This window comes from Bufo gargarizans, chromosome 11, assembly GCF_014858855.1.
Source record: "Bufo gargarizans isolate SCDJY-AF-19 chromosome 11, ASM1485885v1, whole genome shotgun sequence".
Classification (NCBI taxonomy): Eukaryota; Metazoa; Chordata; class Amphibia; order Anura; family Bufonidae; genus Bufo; species Bufo gargarizans.
In genome coordinates, this window is record NC_058090.1 from 94,032,828 (window position 1) to 94,056,953 (window position 24,126).

Below are 24,126 nucleotides of genomic sequence, written 5' to 3' on the forward strand. Positions count from 1 at the left end.
CTGTACAACCCCCTCACATATCGCACTTCCCTCTGCTCATTCTCCTCTACAGCTGCACGTAAAAGACGCAGACGAAAACACAGGGAAACTAATAAATTGAGGAGAGAGCGCAGAGCCCGGGCACGGATGCTTCAAGAAGAAGATGATTATCGACGACGAGATGATTCTCTATCCAGGGAACGGGACCGTTACCGTGACAGTCTAGACAGGCAGAGAACCCAGGTACTTGATTGTAGTGAAGATTTCGATGCCAGGAGCATGCACCGTGTCGGTATACCAGCGACTCTGCACGACAGTAGAGACGATGCAAGAGTTCTAGACGGAGCCCGTGATGTCCAATCCAGGTACCGTGAACTTGGCTCAGTATATCTGTCTGACAACAGAGACATTCCAAATTTACAACAAGACACCCGAGGCGGCATGGCATGGCAATATGGCACTGGTGCAGCCATGTTGCCTGATGACAGAGTTGGTTCTTTAGCTCAGCACGGTGTTGCTAGTGTCTCTCTGTATCAACAAGAACGCCCATTTCAGACTATTGCTGGAGCTGCATCGGCACTTGGAACTACCGTCCCTCCCTATCAACAAGAACGCCAGTTTCTGACTACAGCTGGAGCTGCACCGCCAATTGGAGCTGCTGTCTCTCCGTATCAACAAGAACGCCCATTTCAGACTATTGCTGGAGTTGCATCGGCACTTGGAACTACCGTTCCTCCGTATCAACAAGAACGCCCGTTTCCACCTACTGCTGGAGGTGCTCCACCACTTGGAAATACCGTCCCTCCGTATCAACAGATACGCCCATTACCGCCCACTGCTGGAGCTGCACCGCCACTTGGAACTTCACTTCCACTGGTTGGAAAAGGTCCAACACCTGAAGATGCAGCTGAAGACTTGGATTTGAGGCGGTGTATCGGTGTTCGTGGCGGGCCCTCGCTTTTCCATGATGGGGACTATAAAGGTTCTTCTGCTTCTGGTGACAGTAGGGACCACAGTAGGAGGCGAAACCGCTCGCCAGATCCCCGCGATAGAGCGAATAGAAACAGATCAACATATCTTGGGGACTGTGGTGACATTGATGTGCGGTTCATGTTGCCCACGGGGGGCATCTCATTTCGAGGTAAATTCATCTGAGATCCAGAAGCAGAGTGTGTCACTCCATGGTCGCACAGATTTCTGAGCTTTTGGCAAATTGGGTGACCCCTTGTGGGCTTTTAAAGAGAGTCAGCAGGTTTGACCCCTCAAAACTGCCATCGGCACTATATACAGCAGATGACTGCCGTAGCATCCCGTCAGGAGACTGCCGTAGCATCCCGTCAGGAGACTGCCGTAGCATCCCGTCAGGAGACTGCCGTAGCATCCCGTCAGGAGACTGCCGTAGCATCCCGTCAGGAGACTGCCGTAGCAGGCATCATTATCACTCATCATATGTTTAACACCGCTTTTCCTGTCACCTATAAAGTGCAGTTAGAAGTCTCAAGGAGTCAAAACTGCTGACAGACTCTCACTTTTAAAGGGGTATTCCCATCTCTTAAAATGATGGCATATATTGATAGGATATGACATAACTTGATGATTGGTGGGGGTTCCGAATTCTGGAACCCTCACTGATCCTGACAATGAAGAGGTCGCAGCCCCTTTTAGAGCAGCACTCCAGTCATCCACTGTGCGAGGGGGGAGTGCAGCACAAGAGAATGTTGCCAGGGTGCATCTGTGTAGGCGGCCATAGGTATCACTGCAGCTCCTTCATTCCCAGGATCAGTGGTGGTCCCAGAGGCAGGTCCTCCACTGCTCGTAAAGTGGTGGCATATCCTAACAATATGGTAATAGCAGCCGCGCTGGTTCTCAGCTGTTGTGCATAGCAATGAGAAATGGCTCAATAGATTTTTATTTTTATTTTTTTTTGTTAGTTCAATGACTTGATGATTTTTAGTTTTACGGGGAACCTGGTAATATATTCCTACTGAACATACTGTCCTTTTTCACTACAGAACTGAAGGCAGCTCATGAAAAAACGTTATTAGGAGGGTCCAGGTAAGCGATGAGGGCATACACTTGGAGATCACTAGAGGGCGCATCGGTTACTCAGATTTGGAATCTGTTCAAAGATTTATTTATTTTCTTTACTGATGACCTATCCTCAGGATAGTTCATCCGTATCTGATTAGTCGGGGTCTGACACCAGGACCCCTGCCGATCAGCTGTTTTGAGAAAGCATCAGCACTCCTGCATTGTATAGCGGCTGTGCTTATTATTGTGCTCATCCCCATTCACTTGAATGGGACTGAGCTGCTCCTAGGCCACGTGACTGATGTGTCATCACTGGCCTAGCATATACTGAGAGAAGGCTGCGGCGTTCACAGCTGATTGGTGGGGGTCCCAGCTGTTGGACCCCCACCGATCAGATACTGATGACTTATCCAGAGGATGGGTCATTTGTTAAATAAATCTCTGCAAATCTCTTTAAGTTTACACAATCTAGTTATGTCCTGGCATTGATGCTATCTTGTCCAGTGGTATAGAGGGCCTAGTGGAAGTGCCATGAATTCTGACTATCATGGCTTCTGACTCTTCTTCCAGTCTTTATAGGACTTTACAATTTGTATTATGTTGACCTTTAAATCGTCTGTCCCAGAATGTCAACTTTTCACCATCTTAATAAGATCATGAGTGCCATGTCCCCCGTTTGAATAGAGCAGCAGTCGAGTATGCATGCTGCATCTCCTTATAATCTCTATGGGGCTACTAAAGTCTCCTAATCAGCGAGGGTCCCCGAGGTAGTCCCTAACGACTTGCCACAACACTTGCTAACAATTCTATTTGCTATTGAACCCCCGTGTAATTCCTGAAATCTTCATGGATTTATTTGTGTTGCAGCAGCGGAAACCTTCCCCCGTGGGAGAAGAAGAAGGTAAGCAACAGGATTCCCGACTGAACCACATGACCTGTTATATTTGGAAAGTGATGACCTGTCGATTTTCATGTTTTTCAGGAAAAGGATGGTGACAGTGACACGGAAGTGTGCAGCATGGTAAGAGTTAACTGATGAGTATAGAATATCTGATCGGCCAGGGTCCGACACCGAGCAACTGGTCCCTGCCAATCAGATATTGATGGCCTATGCGGAGCATAGTAAAGGAATGGACAGACCCCTTTAAGGCTCGTTCACTTCAGTATATATAATCCGATCTATATACAGTGATGTTAAAGGGGTTGGTCCTTCTCAGGCACTGACGGCATATCGCCTGTGCTATCAGTGTCACGTAGGTGTGGGTTCCACGTTTGTATAGGGGTCTGTACAGCAGAACTAACAAACATGTCTGTTCCCTTTAGGAGTTCAGCGATGGTGAACCAGAGGATTTCTGGTGCAACGAGGAGTTGTTTGATTTCTTGGTAAGGTGACCGGCCTGTCCGATAACATGACGTGTTCTCTGTATCAGATCCCTTTGTCTGATGCGGCCTCGTTCATTCCATCCCTCGCTCATTTCTCTTAGAAAACCTACCACATCGGCGATGAAGAAGATGTTCAGTTCATCTTGAAAGCCATAAAAGTGTTGTCTGAGTCTATGATGCGTCACAAAACGCGTAAGGAGGAATTACAGAAGTGGATTTCACAGGAGAAACAGAAGCTGGAAGAAGAAAAGAAGGTACTGTGTCATGTATGACTGCCCTGCCAGCTGTCCTCATGTCAGGGACCTTCCTGTCCCTTCTGTGACCTCCTCTGGTGTAGCTAGTGCAGTTCCCCCTCCACTTCCACCACCAACCACTTGATAGGATTTTGCAGGGCTTTCAATTGCTGAGCTGAACTTATGATAGGTGGGGGCCCAAGCACCAATACCGCTACTGATCAAACCAAATGGAGATACCCCAACGGCCATGTTAATGTACTACTGGTTTTAGATTTTTATCATGTGGGGGTGTCCCTCCCAGTAATACATGATAGATCTGTGTGTCCAGGATGCTGCTGCCGTCACTAGCTATCATCTATCAGCACAGCTTAGTTTTTGGAATGATTCCTCACTGATACTGACCATGTGATTTCCCTCCTCGCTCCCTTGCAGAGTCTATCATGGGTGCTATGCTTTGTCTCTACATTTGTAAGCAGCATTTTGTCTGCTTTCCTTTCATTCTATGCAATCTTTCCTTAGATGCTTTCTCCCCTCTCTACACTCTGATCTGCTGTGTACAACTTCTTCCACTTTCCCTCATGTATAACCATCTATATTTTGTGTTCTAGGTATTTTTACAGCTTAAGAAACGTAAAGAGGATAACATATTTGCCACAACCATGAAAAGTACAGGTAAGGTACTAAGACCGAATGTGCATTTAAAGGAGAGCTGGGAGAGATGTACGAGAGGCCCTTCAATGCACAGTTTTTACATATATCTATTACAGGCAGAGGTCGCACTACATTTTTTTTCCGAAAGCGTAAAAATACCCTTACTGTTTTTGAGGAGTATTTTCAGCTGAAGAGGAGTACGAAAAGTTGAATTAATCAATATATATATAACATATAGGCCTAAATAACAGGGTGCTATTTATGCAGGAACCTGTTACCAGTCTGCTCTAGAATTGTCTTCTATACATAAATGGCAGATTTAGACAATTTTACATTTCTGACTCTTGTGCAATTTAAAAACTCATGTTTTCTCCATCATATTTAAAATATAATGCAGTGATCAGTTAATCCATAGGCTCTTGCTGAGCACCTAAGCTGGAGCCTGCTGGTGCAATGATGAGTGAGTCCTGACTCAGATGCTCAGCTTCTGGACTCACTGATCACTGCACCAGCAGGCTCTGGCTGAGCACCTAACACAGGGAGAACACAGGAGAGTTCAGCATCGTACTTTACATTCCGGTGTCAAGACCCCGAGAGGTATGATGACTTCTTGTCTGGCATCATGATGTCGGCATCTGGCTCAGCAGTCAGAAGAATGCTTCCACACTGCACTCTAAGTGATCCCATTACCCCGGTGCAGAGCAAAGATCAGTACTGTGCTGTCCGTCCGCGCTCCTTATCAGCTGTCCCCAGACATCAGTTGGCCTCCTCACGGGCAGCTCTCCCGTCTTCATGGATCTTTCCTCTGCCAGCCACTAGTTAGCCTACACAGTCAGGGACTCTGAAGCGGCATGGAGAAGTAGCCCGCCGAAATTAGCCTCCCTCTCTAATAACAAGCTCCTTACTTGCTGCCAACCCTACACCTGCCAGTAAGGAGCTCAGCTATTGGATGTTTTGGGTAACAGCAGTATTGCTGTACTGCCCATGAGATTCACAGCGTGCAGTGCGCTGGTTAACACCATGAAAAGCCTCAATGCGTATTCATACTCATTAGCCTTTTTTCAAAGTGTAAAATTGCCTGAAAAGGCGTCTATGACGCTTGTACAGGCGTTATTGCGACCTCTGATTACAGGGTTACAATTACTTGTAGTTTCGGGTCCACAGCCTGAGGGTGCACTACTGTAGCCTTCAGGAGTCATTCAAAACTTAATGTGGATCTAATCATGTCCTCATGTAGCTGTCACTATACAGGTTGGTTAGGTAGATATTGATGGATCGGAGGCTATGGATCCAAAGTCAACACCCAGAATGTACAAGTACAGGGGTCCTACTGAAACAAACGGTCAGCCGTGACATTTTTAGGTATGCCAGGGTAGAAGCAGATATTTCTGATTGTAATGGGGGGAATTACAAGCAGGACAAAGCCATATGTCCTAGTAGAGTGTATAGGCAGGGGTTTTCCACTGATGGGGCCATTTGCTCCCCCCCAGTGGTTATACACTGAAAATAAATCGAATCACTTGATTTCAGTACTACGAGTATTTTGTAGTCTGATTCTGTTCCTCACTTCCCTTTCACTAACATCAATTTCCAGAACTGGAGAATATTAAACTGTTTAAGAAAGTGACCGGCGAGAAGAACGTCACCGCACCTAAACCGACTGCTGAGAAACCTCAAGGTAATGCTATAGTAATAAAGCGGTTTTCTGGGTTGCATGCATAATGGGCTTCAATCCTGTTTTAACCCCTTAAGAATCCCTTTTTTTTTTTTTTTTGCTTTGTCCCAATCTAAGAGTCATAACTTGTATTTTTGACAGCGTATAGCTTTTTGAGGTAGGACGGGTTGTATTTTTCAGCGGAACGTTTCTGACAGTATCAGATATGTGTAGGTTTGTTACGTGTTACGGCTTCTGTACACTCTCCATATTCTGAGATCCATAACTTTTAATGGGATAAATTTTTTATGGTGGTCACCATGCTGGTTAAATAATATAATTTGATAGTTTGTTACATATATGGCATTATCGTATATGTGTACTTTTTTGTTACATACATTTTTAAACAATTTTTTTTTAAATCTGATATAATACACTGCCTAGTATATGTATTGCAGTGTATTATGCCTACCAGCAAAAGACTGACGGACAATATTCTTAGGTAATGTCTCTGACGGGGTAATAATTAGTCCCCCACCTGCCATAGCAATTCATCAGCACGCCGTGATTGCTGGGAGGTTAAGAGAGCCCCCTCCCTATTTACCACAGCATCTAAGTGGTTAAAATTCCGGCGTATGACTTATCTCCATTCGTGGCAGTTGCAGCCGGGCTTCCATGGTGATTGGCCATGGCGCAGGACAACAGTGACATCCAGTTGCAGGATTTTGCAGGAACTATACCCTGCAGACGACGTCCATGTAGGTCAGTTTTGTGTTAACCACTTCCTGACCACCCATAGACTATAAACGTCTGAGCATTCGGGATTAATCTTACTGAATGGACGTTTTAGAACGCCCATTTAGAGATCGCAGCTGCACGTGAGTAGTGCAACTGCTGAGCAGGGGGCCCGCTGTCGGTGACAGCAGGGCACCCCATGGAGAAAACAGGGACTGTTCCTCCGTGTCACTGCCTTCTAGATCGCTGTATACACCGCGCTGGACGACTTCTGTGTATTTAGCTAAGGAAGTAATGTGCTGCTCCGGCCCGGCGGTCACAGTGCAGGAGCTGAGTATATTCCCCCCCAATTCGGCCCCAGTTGCTGGAAAAATCAATAGTGTAAAAAAAAAAGTTAAATGTCCCCTAGATCTTATGGTGGACACAAAGTGTAAAAAAAATAATACAAGATATAACAAGAAAAAAGTTTTACATGGTAAAAAAGAGCCCTTTTCCTCAATTAAGTCATTTAAAAATAGAGAAAAAGACATATTTGGTATCGCCACATCCGGCTCTATAAAAATATCACATGATCTATCCCATCATGCCACAACAGCTATTTTTTTTTGTCACCTCTTTTCCTAAAATACATAATATCAAGTGCTCAAAAAGTCTTATGTACCCCAAAATGATAATAAAAACATCACCTTATCCCACAAAAAATAAGCCCTCACTTAAGGCCATAGCCAGGAAATCATGATCCACCCCCCAAAAAAAAACATGCTCTTATTGTGTAAAATATGAAAATAGACATATTTGATATTGTTGAGTCTGTAACGACCGGCTCTATAAAAATCACATAATCTACTGCATCAAGTGAATGCCGTAAAAAGAATAAAAAAATTACACCAAAAATCTTTATTTTTATTTTTTTGGGCATCTCACCTCCCAAAAAAACACTATCAAATTATCAAAAAATGTATGTACCTGAAAATGGTACCAATAAAAAGTACAGTCCTGCAAAAAGCAAGCCCTTAAAAATCTACATTGGCAGTAAAATAATAATGTTATGGATGTTAGTATGTGGTGATGAAAAATATAATGGATGTTTATTAAATGGGATTTTATTATGCAAAAGTAATAAAACATGAAAAAATAATATATAAATTTGGTATTGCCATAATCTTATCAATGTTAACAATAAAGTTATCTTATCATAAATACCACACAGTAAGCCTCATAAAAAGTTAAAAAAAAGGGGCAAAATTAAAATTTTTGCCCACCTCACCTCCCAAACATGAAAATAAAAGCAACCAAAAAGCTAAATATACCCTAAAATGGTGCCAATAAAAACTACAGCCTGTCCTGCAAAAAATAAGCCCTCACACAGCAAGGTCAACAAAAAAATGAAAAAGTTAGGGCTCTTAAAAACCATTTCAGCAAATCCCATATTAGAAAATACAGATGCCGTTCCTTCCCTTCTGAGCCCTGGCGTATCCCCAAACAGCAGTTTACGACCACAATTGGGGTGTTACTGTATTTAGGAGAAAATGAGTAGCACATTTTGAGGTGATATTCTTCTTTTATCCTTTGTGAAAGTAATTTTTCATTTTCACAGCTAAAATTCTATGAGACGCCAGTTGGGTCAAAGTGCTCGCTACACCCATTAAAAATTCCTAGGGTGGTGTAGTTTCCAAAATGTCACTTTCTGGGGGGTTTCACTGTGGGGGTACCTCACGGTCTCTTCAAATGCAACATGGCGCCTAAAGACCATTTAGAAAATCAGTTTAGAATAGTTTGAGAGGTGTAGTTTCTAAAATGGGGTCTTTTATGGATAGTATCTGTTATGGGGGGGGGGGGGGAGCAGCCAATGACAGACGAGGACAAGCCTACATGGTGTCACCCGCTATGATAGGGAGGCTGCTCACCCCCGACACCAGATGTTTTCATCCACGCACAGGAAGATGGGGTGGCGCGGGGAGCCAAGTAAGCAGATTCAGTGTGAGCGGCCCAGCATATTGAGGGTCATTTGTTAGTCTCAGATAACCCCTTTAATTTTTGAAATTTTCTTGAAAATTTCAAAAATTGCTGCTAAAATTCTAAAAAAAATAAACAAAAGGATGGTAACATAAAGTAGATGTATGCTGAATGTCAACTATTTGTTAAAAGCAGAGATATTCAAATTTAGAAAATAGTGAATTTTTTCCAAATTTTGGGTATTTTTTTATTTTACATTTTAATAAATAAAGGTAAAACATATTGTCTCAAATTTACCATTAACATAAAGTATAATGTGGTACGAAAAAACTATCTCAGAATGTCTTGGATAAGTAAAAGCGTTCCAAAGTTATGACCAGGTCAAGTGACACATGGCAGAATTAGGCCTGGTCAGGAACCCATTGTAAGATGAGTCACCCGCTATGTCTGACGACCCACAGAAGGTTCTGTAACGTAGCTATTTTATACCTTTCAGAGACCGTCAAGCAGCCGGAGCAAGCGACCAGCTTTGAGAAGCCGCCCCTATGGAGTCCTGCGCCGGCAGCTCCAAAAGCTGTTCCAAAACCTGCAGGTAACTGCAGTAAAGAAGTGATTGTCTGGATTGTACATACACTGGGTCACAATGCAGCCCCCCCATTGTGGGCTGAAATGCTTCCAAATCCTGTAACATAGATCTCTTTATCAGTGTCATCGGCACAGAAAGTCGACCCGCCTCAGCCAAAGACCACCTCCAAGAAGGCACGGGCGTCTGGTAAAGCCCCAAAAGTTCCACAACCTCAAGGTCAGTATGTGGTGATTTAAAGGCATACACAAACTGAAGCAGTAACATCCTATTAAGGGTGCATTCACACAACCGTATGATCCGCAAATTACCGATGTGGTCTGTATGACATCCAAATTTTAGTGGACCCATTGACTTCATTGCCGCGTTTTGCATCTGTGTGCTTTCCCCACCCATACATCCGTTACGCAAAAGACAGAACATGCCCTGTACCATGGATCAGCAGCCTCCGGCACACCAGCTATTCTGAAACTACAACTCCCAGAATCCTCCTTTCTCTTCTGTAGGAGTTACAAGAACAGCTGTTGTAGATGGGAGTTGTAGTTTCACAGCAGCTGAAGGTTGCTGATCCCTGTCCTATACTTTTCCGCAAAATGGGTCCACAACATAATGCGGGTGCCACATGGAGCGCATCCATCATTTGCAGGTTTTGTAGACTCCAAAATGTATATGGTTGTGTGAAAGCACCCCAATCTACTCAAAAGCAACTCTTATTCATCTCTTTATTCTACTTTTTCACCCCACATCATAGCTGAACTCTGTCACCCTGTCTCTGCAAGTTCTACTCAGTAAGGCTGGGTTCACATTGTGATTTAGCCAGCATTTGGCATGTATGCCAGTAAAGCTCTGGACGTACATGCAAAACCTACCCATAGGGCTCCAGTAGTCAGAAAGCGTATTTTTGGCCTCTGTGTAGTCGCTATAAGTCAGCCATGATATAGTCCATGATTTTCTGGTGACATGTCCGTTAAATGGATGTCATTCTAGAGTATGGATGACAGGTGCATTAAGGATAGGGTTGCCACCTTTCCCAACAAAAAATACCAGCCAAGTTACCCAAAGGGGGTGTGATTGTGAGGGCGAGGCTTAACATGGGGTGTTAAGTTGCTATCTGATAATGTGGCTTCCAGTATTAATAGTGCCCCCCAGAATTAATAATGCCCCCCAGAATTAATAATGCCCCCATTAGCGGCCCCCAGAATTAATAATGCCCCCATTAGCGGCCCCCAGAATTAATAATGCCCCCATTAGCGGCCCCCAGAATTGATAATGCCCCCATTAGCGGCCCCCAGAATTGATAATGCCCCCATTAGCGCCCCCCAGAATTAATAATGCCCCCATTAGTGCCCCCCAGAATTAATAATGCCCCCATTAGTGCCCCCCAGAATTAATAATGCCCCCATTAGCGGCCCCCCAGAACTAATAATGCCCCCATTAGCGGCCCCCAGAATTAATAATGCCCCCTTTAGCGGCCCCCAGAATGAATAATGCCCCCATTAGCGGCCCCCAGAATGAATAATGCCCCCATTAGCGGCCCCCAGAATTAATAATGCCCCCATTAGCGCCCCCCCCCAGAATTAATAATGCCCCCATTAGCGCCCCCCCCCCCAGAATTAATAATGCCCCCATTAGCGCCCCCCCAGAATTAATAATGCCCCCATTAGTGCCCCCCAGAATTAATAATGCCCCATTAGTTCCTGTACGGTGCATGCGCCTATCGCAGAGAACATGCAGGGCGATACTTCAGGACCAGACATGTTTATGTCGACACTGGCTGACCAGGTCACTGAAAAGCGGAGCTGGCCATCAGGGAAACTGAATAGAGCTTTAGGTGCAAGGGCAATGCCCATGTTGCACCAAGAAGCTAATATGCATAAAATAAAAATGCTAATGTCTCTCGAATGGGGCCACACATCGAGATGGAGAAAAAAGCATCTAAAAAGTATGTTGGATTGTTATGCTGTTATGTGATGACAGATGCCCTATAAGTCTTGGTTGTACATATCCTGGGTTACAGTCCAGTACAGTCCCAATTGCGCCCCACTATACCTTGCAGAAGGTGCAGGACCTGTAATTGATTGGAAATCCTGTGTCCTAGTCGATCCATCTCCAGATCCTTCAGTAATCTAGATCTCTTTACACCCTTTCTGCAGCACAATCAGTCAACGAGCCTCTGCCACTGACCAACTTCCAGAAGGCGCTAGTGTCCGGCAGTATTGCACCTTTACTTGAAGCAGCAGGTAATTATACTGTAATGAAGGGAACGTATACTGGGTAACAATCTGGTCTGGGCATAAGAAGAAACGCATCTCGTTACGCCTGGCAGATGACGCAGTAATGTAGACATAAATATTTCATACCCTTTTTCTTCCACAGGGTTCGTGACCCAGCCCCAGCAAGGGGCCTTCTCCCAGAAAGCGCTTGTGTCCGGTCTGGGGCCACTAGTTCAACAGCTTCAGAAACCTCAGGGTAACTAAATAGTCATAAAGAGATGTGTGTGATTTGTGAATAATGTTATTTAGCCCCTTAGGGGACTTAAAGAGGCAATCATTAGATTGCTTTTTCCACCCATTAATTGGAATCGGTACATTACAGTAGTGGATGGTAAATTTAGCAGGCCGACATTGGAATATACCTGTCATAGGCCTTGTACTTTTCTTCCCTCTACAATGTAAAACCCTTTTAATAAATGTATTACTAATTTTACAGGCTCCGGAGCAGGTTCTAATACAAATCCACGACTCCCTGGCCCCAAAACAGCTAATCAAAGTACGCCAGGACAAGCCCCGGGCGGATATTCAGGTATCTCAGTCTTTATTTGCATTAGTAATACCCCCTCGTTAGACGGGATAATTTGTGGACCAGTTATCGGTTCTTCCCCCTGTGTGGGGGCACTATGATCACAATAGCGGTCATTCCTCCCCCATAGTATTTGCCAGTGTGGTGTCTGAGCAGGGCATCTCCCTTTATGATGTCTATATGGTAAGATGTAGAAAATGGCTGAAAATGCAGGCACGTCTATACATGGAGAGCCAATTACAATGTATGTACATATATAATGTTTACAGGCGCCGGAGCAGGCTCCAATCCGAATCCGCGAGTCCCTGGTCCCAGAGTGGCCAATCCAAATCTCCCAGGACAAGCCCCGGGTGGATATTCAGGTATCTCACAGTTTTGATTTGTATTAGTAATACCCCACTGTTAGACTGGACAATTTGTGGGCCGTTATCAGTTCTTCCCCCCTGTGTGATCAGGGTTGTGCTGCTGAATGGGGGAGCAGTGATCACGAAGGCGGTCATTCCTCCCCCATAGTATTGGCCAGTGAGGTTTGTTAACTTCTCTCGTTATGATGTCTGTGTGGTCAGATGGGGTAAAGAGCTGAAAATGCCGGTGTGTCTATACATTGAGAGCCAATTACAATGTATGTACATATATAATGTTTACAGGCGCCGGAGCAGGCTCCAATCCGAATCCGCGACTCCCTGGCTCCAGAATGGCCAATCCAAATCTCCAAGGACAAGCCCAGGGCGGATATTCAGGTATCTCACAGTTTTGATTTGTATTAGTAATGCACCCCTGTTAGGGTCCATTCCCACGTCCGTAATTTCGTTCCGGAATTGTGGATCTGCAATTCCGATCCCGAAAAAAATAGAACATGTCCTATTCTTGTCCGCAATTGCGTACAAGAAAAGGCATTTTCTATGAGAGTGGCGGCGATGTGCGGTCCGCAAAATGCGGAACGCACATCGTTGATGTCAGTGTTTTGCGGATCCACGAATCCGTGGATCCGCAAAACACACACGGATGTGTGAATAGACCCTTAGACTGGATAATTTGTGGGTCGTTATCAGCTCTTCCCCCTGTGTGATCAGGGTTGTGCTGCCTAATGGGGGAGCAGTGATCACAATGGCGGTCATTCCTCCCCCCTAGTATTGGCCAGTGAGGTTTGTTAGCAGGGCTTCTCCCGTTATGATGTCTGTATGGTCAGATGTGGTAAAGAGCTGAAAATTCAGGTGCGGTTATACATGGAGAGCACTTACAATGTATGTACATATATAATCTTTACAGGCGCCGGGGCAGGCTCCAATCCGAATCCGCGACTCCCTGGCTCCAGAATGGCCAATCCAAATCTCCAAGGACAAGCCCAGGGCGGATATTCAGGTATCTCACAGTTTTGATTTGTATTAGTAATACCCCCCTGTTAGACGGGACAATTTGTGTGCCAGTTATCAGTTCTTCCCTCTGTGTGATCAGGGATGTGCTGCTGTCAATACAACTGAATGGGGGAGCAAAGATCACAATAGTGGTCATTCCTCCCCCATAGTATTGGCCAGTGTAGTAGGTCGATGCAAACAAGCATTCATCAGTGAGGTTTCTGAGCAGGGCTTCTCCCTCTATGATGTCTGTGTGATCAGATGGGGGTAAAGAACTGAAAATGCCGGTGTGTCTATACATCAGAGCCACTTACAATGTATGTACATTTATAATGTTTACAGGCTCCGGAGCAGGTTCCAATCGGAATCCGCTACTCCCTGACCCCAGAATGGCTAATCCGAATCTCCCAGGACAAGCCCAGGGCGGATATTCAGGTATCTCACAGTTTTCATTTGTATTCGTAATAAACCCCTGTTAGACGGGACAATTTGTGGGCCGGTTATCAGTTCCTGTAGCATTAAAGGGGCACGAATATTGGCAGCAAATCCTTCTGTGTGATCAGGGATGTGCTGCTGATAGTCAATACAAATGAATGGGGGAGCAGTGATCGCAATAGCGGTCATTCCTCCCCCATAGTATTAGCCAGTGTGGTTAATGAGCAGGGCTTCTCTCTTTTTGATGTCTGTATGGTCAGATGGGGTAAAGGGCTGAAAAGGCAGGCACGTCTATACTTGGAGAGCCAATTACAATGTATATCATTATGTTAAGAGAAATAACAAAAATTTGTAAACTACAGATAAAAGGACAAGCATTCACACTCATTCATACCTTGTGCCTTCGAAATGTCTCGCTGCATGGTCTACTCACCAGCGTGCAAGAAAAGAGTCATTAAAGAGCAGTTATATCGAGATCAATCCAGTGTGATCAAACTTTATGGAACTTCTGAGGTCATTTCCCCTTAGCATATTGGGTTTTGTAAAATGGAACATATTTGTTTGAGCTGAATCCAGTGAGACTGTGGATTTCCAGGACATTATTACTATTTTACGGGCACAAAAAAGGACAAAATGAAAGAAAAGTCTATCAGATTGCCCCCCGGCCCCCTTTCCTTACAATCTCCTTCAAAATACCTAGGAGGCCTACCTGGGGAGTTAGAATCCTGTGGAATTGTAAGTGGGTATTGAGGAACAGTAGAAGATCCGACCCAAACTGTTTGGCGATCGGACAGGACTACATTGTGTGTATAAGTCCCAACCGCCACCTGGCAACGAAAACACTCATCAGAAGGTGAAACACCCATTTCTCATCCGTATCATTGGGGGACACAGGCTTGACCGTGGGTATAGCTGCTGCCACTAGCAGGCGACACTAAGCACAAAAGTGTGAGCTCCTCCCTCCAGCTATACCCTTCCTACAGGGACTAAGCTAAAACAGTTTTTAGCTTAGTGTCCGTAGGAGGCAGACCTCCCTGCTTTGCAGGTCTGCTGAGAGACGTGAGACCAGGGGGTCCCCAAGCCCGCTGCTTCTTTCCGGTCTCCAGAAGACAAGGAGGACCAGAGGTTCCTAAAGCCTCTGCATCCCGCCAGCCTGCGGGTCATCATGACAAGTCCCCTCTGTTCCGGTGTAGCGTCCCTCCCTAAGGGGCTGCACACCGAAGGTGGTAACCCGACTGGAACCGGGGGGGGGGGGGGGGGGGGGGCAGAACACTCCAAACCCCCCTCCCCCTTCTTAGGTTACTTGCTAGGATGGCCCCCACAAAGCCTTGTCCCCCCAGGCGGGGATAGAGTTAACAGCTGCATGTCAACTCTCCTGAGGGGGTGAGATGAAGGGAAGCCCTCTGTACTTGCAAAACTTCTTTCTTTTGGCCCGTTATTCAGCCCTTTTGGTGGCTATTCGCCGTATTGTGTGGCTATCTTGCTGGGCGGCGGAATATGGTTCTAAACGGGCCTTGACATCCCTCCACTTTTCAGGTAGCAGACTTTTCGGCAAGTGTCTGGATGAGATTATCTCTGATGCTACAGGGGGTAAAAGCACCCATTTGCTGCAGAGCAGGACTCGCTTCAAAAGGTCTAAAAAGCGCAGACCTCTTTTTTTCGGCCCCTTTGGAGTTCCTCCAGCCTGAAGCGGCCAGCCGACAAATCTGCCCCAGAGCAGAAGCGCAAACCATCTTTTAAGCCTCGCCCTCCCTGGCGTCCTCGCCAGCAGGGCTCCAAGCCCTATACCTCCAAGTCCTCCTCTGCATGACAGGTGGTTTCTGGCACCCCCCAGGCGATTGGGAGGTCATCTTCATCTGGTCCAGCATGTCTGGCTAGCTCACGTCTCAGATGCCTGGGTGCGAGAAGTCATATCGGAGGGTTACAAACCGGAGTTCCGATTCCCACCTCCGCCCCGTTTTTTTCGCTCCCCACGGTCCGTCCCATCCTAGACCTCAAAGCCCTCAACTGATTCCTTTGGCTCAGCCGCTTCCGGATGGAGTCCCTGTGTTCTGTCATTGCATTCATGGACCCGGGGGAATACCTGTCCTCGATAGACATCAAGGACCTCCATGTTCCCATCTGCGTCGGTCACCAAAAATAGCTTTGCTTCGCAGTGGGACCTTTTCATTACCAGTTTGTGGCCCTCCCATTCGGTTGTGCCACAGCTCCCAGAGTCTTTACCAAGATTCTGGCCTCAGTCATGGCTCTGCTTCATGCCAGGGGGATAGTGGCAATTCCGTACTTGGACGATATCCTGATCAAGGGTCCTGCACATCGTCCGGGACACCCTGGAACACTTCGGATGGGTTCTGAACCTATCAAAGTCATGTCTTCATCCATCTCTGCAGCTGATGTTTCCGGGCATGCTGTTCGACACCAATCGGGCCAACATATTCTTGCCCCTGGGCAAACTCTCCCCTTTCTGTCGTCAGATCCTCTTCGTTGTGGCCTCTGCCTCTTCCCATTTGCCAGTGCATGAGGGCTGTGGGCCACATGGTCTCTTTCTTTGAAGCAGTGCCCTATGCTCGTTTCCATACCAGGGCTCTTCAGCGGTGCATTCTGACCATTTGGGACCATTTCACCAGCCTCCCTGGATCGACTCATCTGTCTCCCTGCCTCGACGCGCCGAGACCTTTGGGCTGATTGTCCTCTCCGATGCCGACATCGGGCCACCCCTTCCTTCCCCTCCGCTGGATAGGGTTGACGATGGATGCCAGTCTCTGGGGCTGGGGTGGAGTTCTGGACAATCTCTCGGTCCAAGGCTCCTTGTCCCGCGAGGAACACCAACGTCCGATCAATATTCTGGAATTGTGGGCTACAGGTCTTTCTCGCAATCTGTGAGCAATGGGGTCAGCCGGATGTGGATCTCATGGCCCCCCGCTTCAACCGCAAGGTAGAGACCTTCTTGGCGAGGTCCAAGGATCCTCGGGCGTTGGACGCCCTTGTGAACTGCGTCCACGGGATCACGTTTCCTTATGTGTTCCCTCCTCTTCCGCTCATTCAGAGTCTTCTCCGAAAAATCAGGTTCGAAGGTCTGCCCGTCATTCTCACAGCCCCGGACTGGCCATGTAGAGTATGGCATGCATCCCTAGTTTCCCTCCTTGCCGACGAACCATGGCGTCTTCCCCTTGGGAGGACCTCTTGTCGCAGGGACAGATCTTCCACCCGAATTTAGGGTCTCTACATTTAACGGCTTGGCTGTTGAAGCCGCCGTACTAAGGGCTCGGGGTTTCTCGGATGCGGTTTTTCCAGACCACGATTCGTGCTAGGAAGCCGTCATCCTCCCGGATCGATCACCGGACCTGGAAGTCCTACTTCAGTTAGTGCGAACGCCACCAGTTGTCTCCCATTCGGTTCTCGTTGCCTCTTTCCTGCAGTTGGGCATGGACCTTGGGATGGCTCTCAGTTCCTTCAAAGGGCAAGTTTTCAACCCTTTCCTTTCTTTTTCAACGAAACTTGGCTTCGCTTTCTGCGGTTCGGACCTTTCTGCAGGGAGTGGCGCTGCGCCCCTTTACTGTCTTACATTGAATCCATGGGACCTTAATCTGGTGCTCAGTGCTCTCCAGTCCTCTCCATTTGAGCCTTTTCAGCAGTTGTCCCTTCGCTTCCTGTTCTACAAAGTGGCCTTTTTGGTGGCAATCACTTCCATCAGTAGGGTGTCGGAGCTAGCGGCTCTTTCCTGTTGGTCTCCCTTCCTTATCCTCCACCAGGACAAAGTAGTCCTTCACCCTGTCCAGTCCTTCCTTCCAAAGGTTGTGTCGGCATTCCATCTCAATGAAGAGATCATTCTCCCTTCCTTTTGTCCTGCCCCGTCTCATCCTCGTGAGCAGATGATGGGAGTGATCTCTGTACTGACCCCTGATATATTTATACATAGTTATTGGATCTCCCCACAGTCGTCTTTTTTTTCTAAAGTGAATAACCCTAATTTTGATAATCTTTTAGGGTACTGTAGTCCCCCCCCCCCCCCCCATTCCAGTTATTACTTTAGTTGCCCTCCTCTGTACCCTCTCCAGCTCTGCTATGTCTGCCTTGTTCACAGGAGCCCAGAACTGTACACAGTACTCCATGTGTGGTCTGACTAGTGATTTGTAAAGTGGTAGAACTTTGTTCTCATCATGGGCATCTATGCCCCTTTTGATGCAACCCATTATCTTATTGGCCTTGGCAGCAGCTGCCTGACACTGGTTTCTACAGCTTAGTTTGCTGTTCACTAAAATTTGTAGGTCCTTTTCCATGTCAGTGTTACCCAGTGTTTTACCATTTTAGTATGTACGGGTGACTTGCATTATTCCTTCCCATGTGCATAACCTTACATTTGTCAGTGTTAAACCTTATCTGCCCAAGCCTTTAATCTATCCAGATTCGCATCTATCTGTCTCAGACGTCCTCTTTCCGACAGACTGATTTTCTATTCGTCATTCCAGAGGGATCGAGACGAGGGCTGGCTGCATCCAAAGTTTCCATTTTCCGATAGATTCGTTTGGCCATTGTGGAAGCATACCGCATCAGTCACTGGGCTCCGCCCTTCCGGGTTACTGCTAATTCTGCTCGTGCAGTGGGGGCCTCTTAGGCAATACATCATGTACATTGTGTTGGCCGGTGTAGTAGGTCGATGCAAACAAGCATTCATCAGTGACATTTCTGAGCAGGGCTTCTCCCTCTATGATGTCTGTGTGGTCAGATGGGGTAAAGAACTGAAAATGCAGGCATGTCATGGAGAGCCAATTACAATGTATGTACATTTATAATGTTTACAGGCTCCGGACCAGGTTCCAATCGGAATCCGCTACTCCCTGCCCCAAGAATGGCCAATCCGAATCTCCCAGGACAAGCCCCGGGCGGATATTCAGGTATCTCACAGTTTTGATTTTTATTAGTAATACATCCCTAGTAGGACACTTTGTGGGCCGGTTATCAGTTCCTGCAAAATGAAAGGGGCACGAATATTGGCAGCACATCGTCCTGTGTGATCAGGGATGTGCTGCTGATAGTTAATACAACTGAATAGGGGAGCAGTGATCACAATGGTGGTCATTTCTCCCCCATAGTATTGGCAAGTGTGGTTTCTGAGCAGAAATGATGTCTGTATGGTCAGATGAGGGTAAAGAGCTGGAAATTCAGGTGCAGTTATACATGGAGAGCCAATTACTATGTATATACATATATAATCTTTACAGGCGCCGGAGCAGGCTCCAATCCGAATCTGCGATTCTCTGGCTCCAGAATGGCCAATCCAAATCTCCAAGGACAAGCCCCGGGCGGATATTCGGGTATGTTACGGTTTTGATTTGAATTAGTAATACCCCCCTGTTAGACGGGAGAATTTGTGGACTATTTATCAGTTCTTCCCCTTGTGTGATCAGGGATGTGCTGCTGTCAATACAACTGAATGGGGGAGCAATGATCACAATAGCGGTCATTCCTCCCCCATAGTGTCTATACATGAGAGCCACTTACAATGTATGTACATTTATAATGTTTACAGGTGCTGGAGCAGGTTCCAATATGAATTCGCGATTCCCTGGCCCCAGATTCTCCAATCCAAATCTCCAAGGACAAGCCCCGGGCAGGTTCTCAGGTATCTCAAAGTTTTTGATATGTATTAGTAATACACCCCTGTTAGGCTACATGCAAAACGCTGATGCGGCCCATGTGCATTTCGCAATTTGAAGAACTTTTGCGGCCCCATTCAGGTGAATGGGGTTGTGTGCATGAGGCCTTAGACTGGACAATTTGTGGGCCATTATCCGTCACGGTTATACATGGAGTGCCAATTACAATATGCAATTATATCATTTACAGGCGACGGAGCAGGTTCCAATCCGAATTTGGGATTCCCTGGCCAGAGATTTTCTAATCCAAATCTTCCAGGACAAGCCCCAAGCAGATTCTCAGGTATCTGACACTGTGACTTGCACGGCTTGGATTCGCATTAACAATACTGTTAAAGTGCAGCTCAAATCCTTAAAATCCAGAGGTGACAACTCTCATTATTATTCCCTGGCTAATAGATGGCGTTCCCTCTATGATGTCTATATGATTGTTGGGGCGTTCCAGGAGGAACAACAGAGGAATGGCACAATGTTTAGTTTATTCAGTGGCTTAGGGTCCATTCAGACGTCCATAGTGTTTTGCGGACCGCAAAACACTGACACCGCACATGGCTGGCACTATATAGAGGATTCGCTGTGCACAAGAATAGGACAAGAATAGGACAGCACACTGTCCGCATCTTTTCCGTCCCCATTGAAAATGAATGGGTCCGCACCCGTTCCGCATAATTGCAGAACGGATCCGGACCATTCATACGGACATGTGAATGGACCCTTATAATAACTTTCAATTAACTGCATGGGGCTGCTTTCTGAGAGATGCAGGGACCCGTGTATGCAGAGTTAGTGCTTTCACCTCTTCTAACCAATCCCGTTTTTGTTTTACAGGCCCCAATATGCGTTTTGGTCAGAATACACAAATTCCTGGTGGCAGACTTAATCTGGATCCCTCTAAGCAACAAAGGCCCTTCGGAGGACAAGCGGCAGTCAGAAATCCAGGTATCCCGCACTGCAACAACTGTGGCGTGGTTTTCCCATCTGGTGCCAATACGCCTTTTTTACGGTGGTCTAGTCTAAAGCCTGTATTACACCTGCCGATATTTCAGCAGATGATTGCGAATTGGCGTTCCTATGGACAGACCAGCCGGAGCGCTGATCTGGGCTGTTTAACCCTTTAGCTGCTGCAGCCAATAGCTCCCACAGCATGTAAGAGGTTTAGAGGAAAGAAGTTGCCAAAGTCTAATATGGCGGCTGGGAACCTAGTGAAGACCCAGGCCTTGCCTGCAATATTCCTCTCTGGTGAAGCCTGCTGGTGACTGTCAGGATAGCACTGACGGTATAATATACTATACTGCATTAGCAATCCAAAAGTATTATAGAAGTGCTCAGGAGATTGCCTTGTGGTGCTAGTAAATGGTTAAACAAAAGTAAAATAAAGTTTTAGTAAAAAAGGAAAAACCTAAAAGCTTTTCATTGGAGAACATTGCAACAATAAAAAAAAATCCTCCACATGTGATGGGCCCTCACTGGGTGGCTAGGGATTGAATAGGAGGACAGGACATCTGTATGAGGAAAGGAGGGCGACGTATAAATAATCACCCGTGTATTTCTTCACAGAGCAGTACACCCAGGCCCAATGGCAGTCCCAGTTCGGTGGCGCAGAAGAATCTGAATCAGGTATCGGACCTCTTGGTATTTCTTCATCTGTTGCATGTCTTAACCTGTTGGTTACTAGCTGAAGCTTTATAACAATAATTAGATGGAGGATCTATAAAATGCTGGACCGATCATCCCTAAGAGAAATACGCTAGTGATGACGCCGTATGGTGGGAGCATTGTCAGGGGGCCTATGTCTGTCAGCCATATTGTTGGGCCTGTTCTTGGTGATGCTGGTTGGCCAAGAGCCGCTGACACGCCACGTGCCCTTTCCAGCGGGTGCAGTTAGTGATGGTTCTTATAGACATCCTCATCTCATGAGGTATCCCATAAATTACTGGGGGTTACCATGACATATAAAGGGTTATGCACATTGGTGCATTAGTGACATAGAACTGGATATCTCTTGTCCTTAGATTTAGGCCTCATGCGCATGACTGTAAACAAACCACGGATATGGGCCGAGGGCATGCTGCCATTTTGTTTTGTTTTTTAGATCATTTCAGTTGAATAGATGTGCTGTGCGAATCTTTTATGGCCCCTCTGAAATCAATGGGTCCCCATCCAGTCCGCAAAAAACACGGTCATGTGCATGCCTTAGGCTGGGAAATGAGCATTCAGGCAGTGAATGAATGATTGTGTGTGTTATTCTTTGACAGAGCCTCAGAGTGAGCAGCCTACGGGTTCTGCCGGGTTCTCATCAGACAGACGCCAAGGCACGTTCCCCAACCAGAATCCTCCTAAACCTGGCGTCTACCCGGCCGGCATCCTCAAAAACAGAACAGGGAACCCACCTTCTTCCTTCTCCTAAAACAGGCAAACGTTTATGTAAGTGATGTGCCATGAAGACGCCCCCTGTTCTTATGCTGTATTAAAGGTGGGGGGTCACAATGCATGCCCCCTTCTCTAATGACCTAGAATCGAGAGCCGCTCTCGGGGCAACCAGTTTCCATTGTAATACTGCCAGCATATTAATATGTAGGTACAGCTGCTCCTACAAATGAGACCGTCCACTTTCATCCCTTCTCCAGCACTTTCTTTTTTCCTTTTAGGTCCCCTGCTTTCCTTCCTACATTTTATCCTCTTCCTTTTCTTCCATTTCCTTGCTTTTACTTCCTCCCCTTTTTTCCTTTTCCCCTCTAATCTTTCTCCTTTTCCTGTTACTGTCATTATTCCCATACCTTCTCTTCCCATTCCTGATCACCCTGCCTTCTCTTGGCCATTCTTTCCGCTTCCCCCTTTCCTCCTGTCGCCCTTCTTCCTCTTCCCCTTTCCTCCTGTCGCCCTCTTCCTACTTCCCCCTTCCTCCTGTCCGCCCTTCTTCCTCTTCCCCCTTTCCTCCCTGTCGCCCTTTTTCCTCTTCCCCTTTGCCTACTCATCGCACCTTTTTCCTCTTCCCCCTTTCCCTCCTCTCGCCTTCTTCCCTTCCTCTTCCCTCTTTCCTCCTCTCGCCCTTCTTCCTCTTCCCCCTTTCCTCCTCTCGCCCTTCTTCCTCTTCCCTCTTTCCTCCTCTCGCCCTTTTTCCTCTTCCCGCTTTCCTCCTCTCGCCCTTTTTCCTCTGTCGCCCTTCTTCCTCTTCCCCCTTTCCTCCTCTCGCCCTTCTTCCTCTTCCCCCTTTCCTCCTCTCGCCCTTCTTCCTCTTCCCCCTTTCCTCCTCTCGCCCTTCTTCCTCTTCCCCCTTTCCTCCTCTCGCCCTTCTCTCTTCCCCCTTTCCTCCTCTCGCCCTTCTTCCTCTTCCCCCTTTCCTCCTCTCGCCCTTCTTCCTCCTCGTATTGCTCTCTCCTAATCTTCCTCTACCTTCTCTCTTCCATGAACCAGCCACTGCTGAACGCCAGTAACTCACTTTCACTGTCCTGACTTTTTGCAGATGTCCTTTCCATCTTGATGCGGAAGTCCAGAGGCGGCCATATTATCAGGAGCAACGCGTTATGTTCACGTTAATATAACCTGTCACTATGTACAGTCATTACTTGTGTATAACATTTCATGAAAGGGGTTTTCCAGGAGTTACATCGATACTGGATGTTGGCGCTGCAGCCTCTTCGCTGTATACCAGGCACAGCGCTGGACTTTGTGTAGTGGCCATTCTTCGTATAACGGCTCAATGTCATTCACTTAAAGAGGTTCTACAGTTATTTTAAACTGATGGTCTATCCTCTGGATAGATCATCAGCATCTGATCGGCGGAGGTCTGACACCCGGGACCCTCGCCGATCAGCTGTTTGAAAAGGCAGTAGCGCCGCGGCCTTCTCGCTATTTATCTCAGGCCCAGTGACATCACGACTAGTTTCACTGGCCTGGGCGGGGCAAAGCTCTGTTCACTTGGATGGAGCTTAGCCCCGCCCAGGCCAGTGATACTAGTTGTGACGTCACTGGTCCTGCAGTAAACTGAGGAGGCCGCGGCGCTACGGCCTTCTCAAACAGCTGGTTGGCGGGGGTCCCGATTGTTGGACCCCCGCTGATCAGATGCTGATGATCTATCCAGAGGATAGCACATCAGTTTAAATAACTGCAGAACCTCTTTAAATGGGACTACATGACAGGTCAGGAAAAGCTGAGGATGCTGGGAGTCGGACCCCTACCCATGTGATACTGATGACCTATAAATGTACAACTCCAAGAAAACCCCTTTAAACCATCTGCAGTTGTCTGGGGACTTGTATATAGTTTTAGAACTTTGTTATTATTCGGTTTCAGGAAGACTTTTTTTTGTTTGTTTTCTACCAGTAAAATGTGACCTGAAAGTTGACACTCTCCTCGTGTCATTTTATTCTTTGGACTGTTTCTAGCAGCGCCACCTGGTGTTGAAAACGTGTTAAAATTTCAACGTTTTCAGTGGCTCGACAGAGCTTCCACTATCCTCCCTGTCCCTATTGGCATTTGAGACTTATCCACCAAAACCAGTTCTGTTTGAAGATATGAAAATTAAAAGTGATTTGCGTAATGAGAATAAAAACGTGATCTTTTCCCTCCCCGAAACAGCACCGCTCTTGTCCGTCAGCAGTATCTGGTTTGGAGCTTTGTACTTGAAATGAGGCTGACCACGGTGCAGCCATCTTACATACACTGAGACATA

The 24,126-nt window shown here is 46.7% G+C and overlaps 1 protein-coding gene across 7 annotated transcripts in view; it reads left to right on the forward strand.

Annotated features, from left to right (window-relative positions):
• Positions 1 to 23,205, forward strand: part of LOC122922016 — a 34,999-nt gene extending 11,794 nt beyond the window's left edge. For 2 of the 7 annotated variants that reach the window (XM_044272410.1, XM_044272416.1), the window contains 25 exons: positions 53 to 1,120; positions 1,992 to 2,034; positions 2,878 to 2,911; positions 2,993 to 3,031; positions 3,334 to 3,393; positions 3,495 to 3,647; positions 4,238 to 4,301; positions 5,875 to 5,958; positions 9,122 to 9,217; positions 9,332 to 9,427; positions 11,362 to 11,448; positions 11,585 to 11,677; positions 11,918 to 12,010; positions 12,277 to 12,369; positions 12,655 to 12,747; positions 13,277 to 13,369; positions 13,705 to 13,797; positions 18,600 to 18,692; positions 19,020 to 19,112; positions 19,328 to 19,420; positions 19,645 to 19,737; positions 20,283 to 20,393; positions 21,012 to 21,071; positions 21,710 to 21,878; positions 22,918 to 23,205. In XM_044272410.1, coding sequence (XP_044128345.1) covers positions 53 to 1,120; positions 1,992 to 2,034; positions 2,878 to 2,911; positions 2,993 to 3,031; positions 3,334 to 3,393; positions 3,495 to 3,647; positions 4,238 to 4,301; positions 5,875 to 5,958; positions 9,122 to 9,217; positions 9,332 to 9,427; positions 11,362 to 11,448; positions 11,585 to 11,677; positions 11,918 to 12,010; positions 12,277 to 12,369; positions 12,655 to 12,747; positions 13,277 to 13,369; positions 13,705 to 13,797; positions 18,600 to 18,692; positions 19,020 to 19,112; positions 19,328 to 19,420; positions 19,645 to 19,737; positions 20,283 to 20,393; positions 21,012 to 21,071; positions 21,710 to 21,861 — 3,077 coding nt within the window. In that variant the 3' untranslated portion in view covers positions 21,862 to 21,878; positions 22,918 to 23,205. The remainder of the gene's footprint in view (positions 1 to 52; positions 1,121 to 1,991; positions 2,035 to 2,877; positions 2,912 to 2,992; positions 3,032 to 3,333; positions 3,394 to 3,494; positions 3,648 to 4,237; positions 4,302 to 5,874; positions 5,959 to 9,121; positions 9,218 to 9,331; positions 9,428 to 11,361; positions 11,449 to 11,584; positions 11,678 to 11,917; positions 12,011 to 12,276; positions 12,370 to 12,654; positions 12,748 to 13,276; positions 13,370 to 13,704; positions 13,798 to 18,599; positions 18,693 to 19,019; positions 19,113 to 19,327; positions 19,421 to 19,644; positions 19,738 to 20,282; positions 20,394 to 21,011; positions 21,072 to 21,709; positions 21,879 to 22,917) is intronic. The other 5 variants (XM_044272413.1, XM_044272412.1, XM_044272411.1 and 2 more) reach the window with 5 other exon arrangements.
• Positions 23,206 to 24,126: the final 921 nt, after the last annotated feature.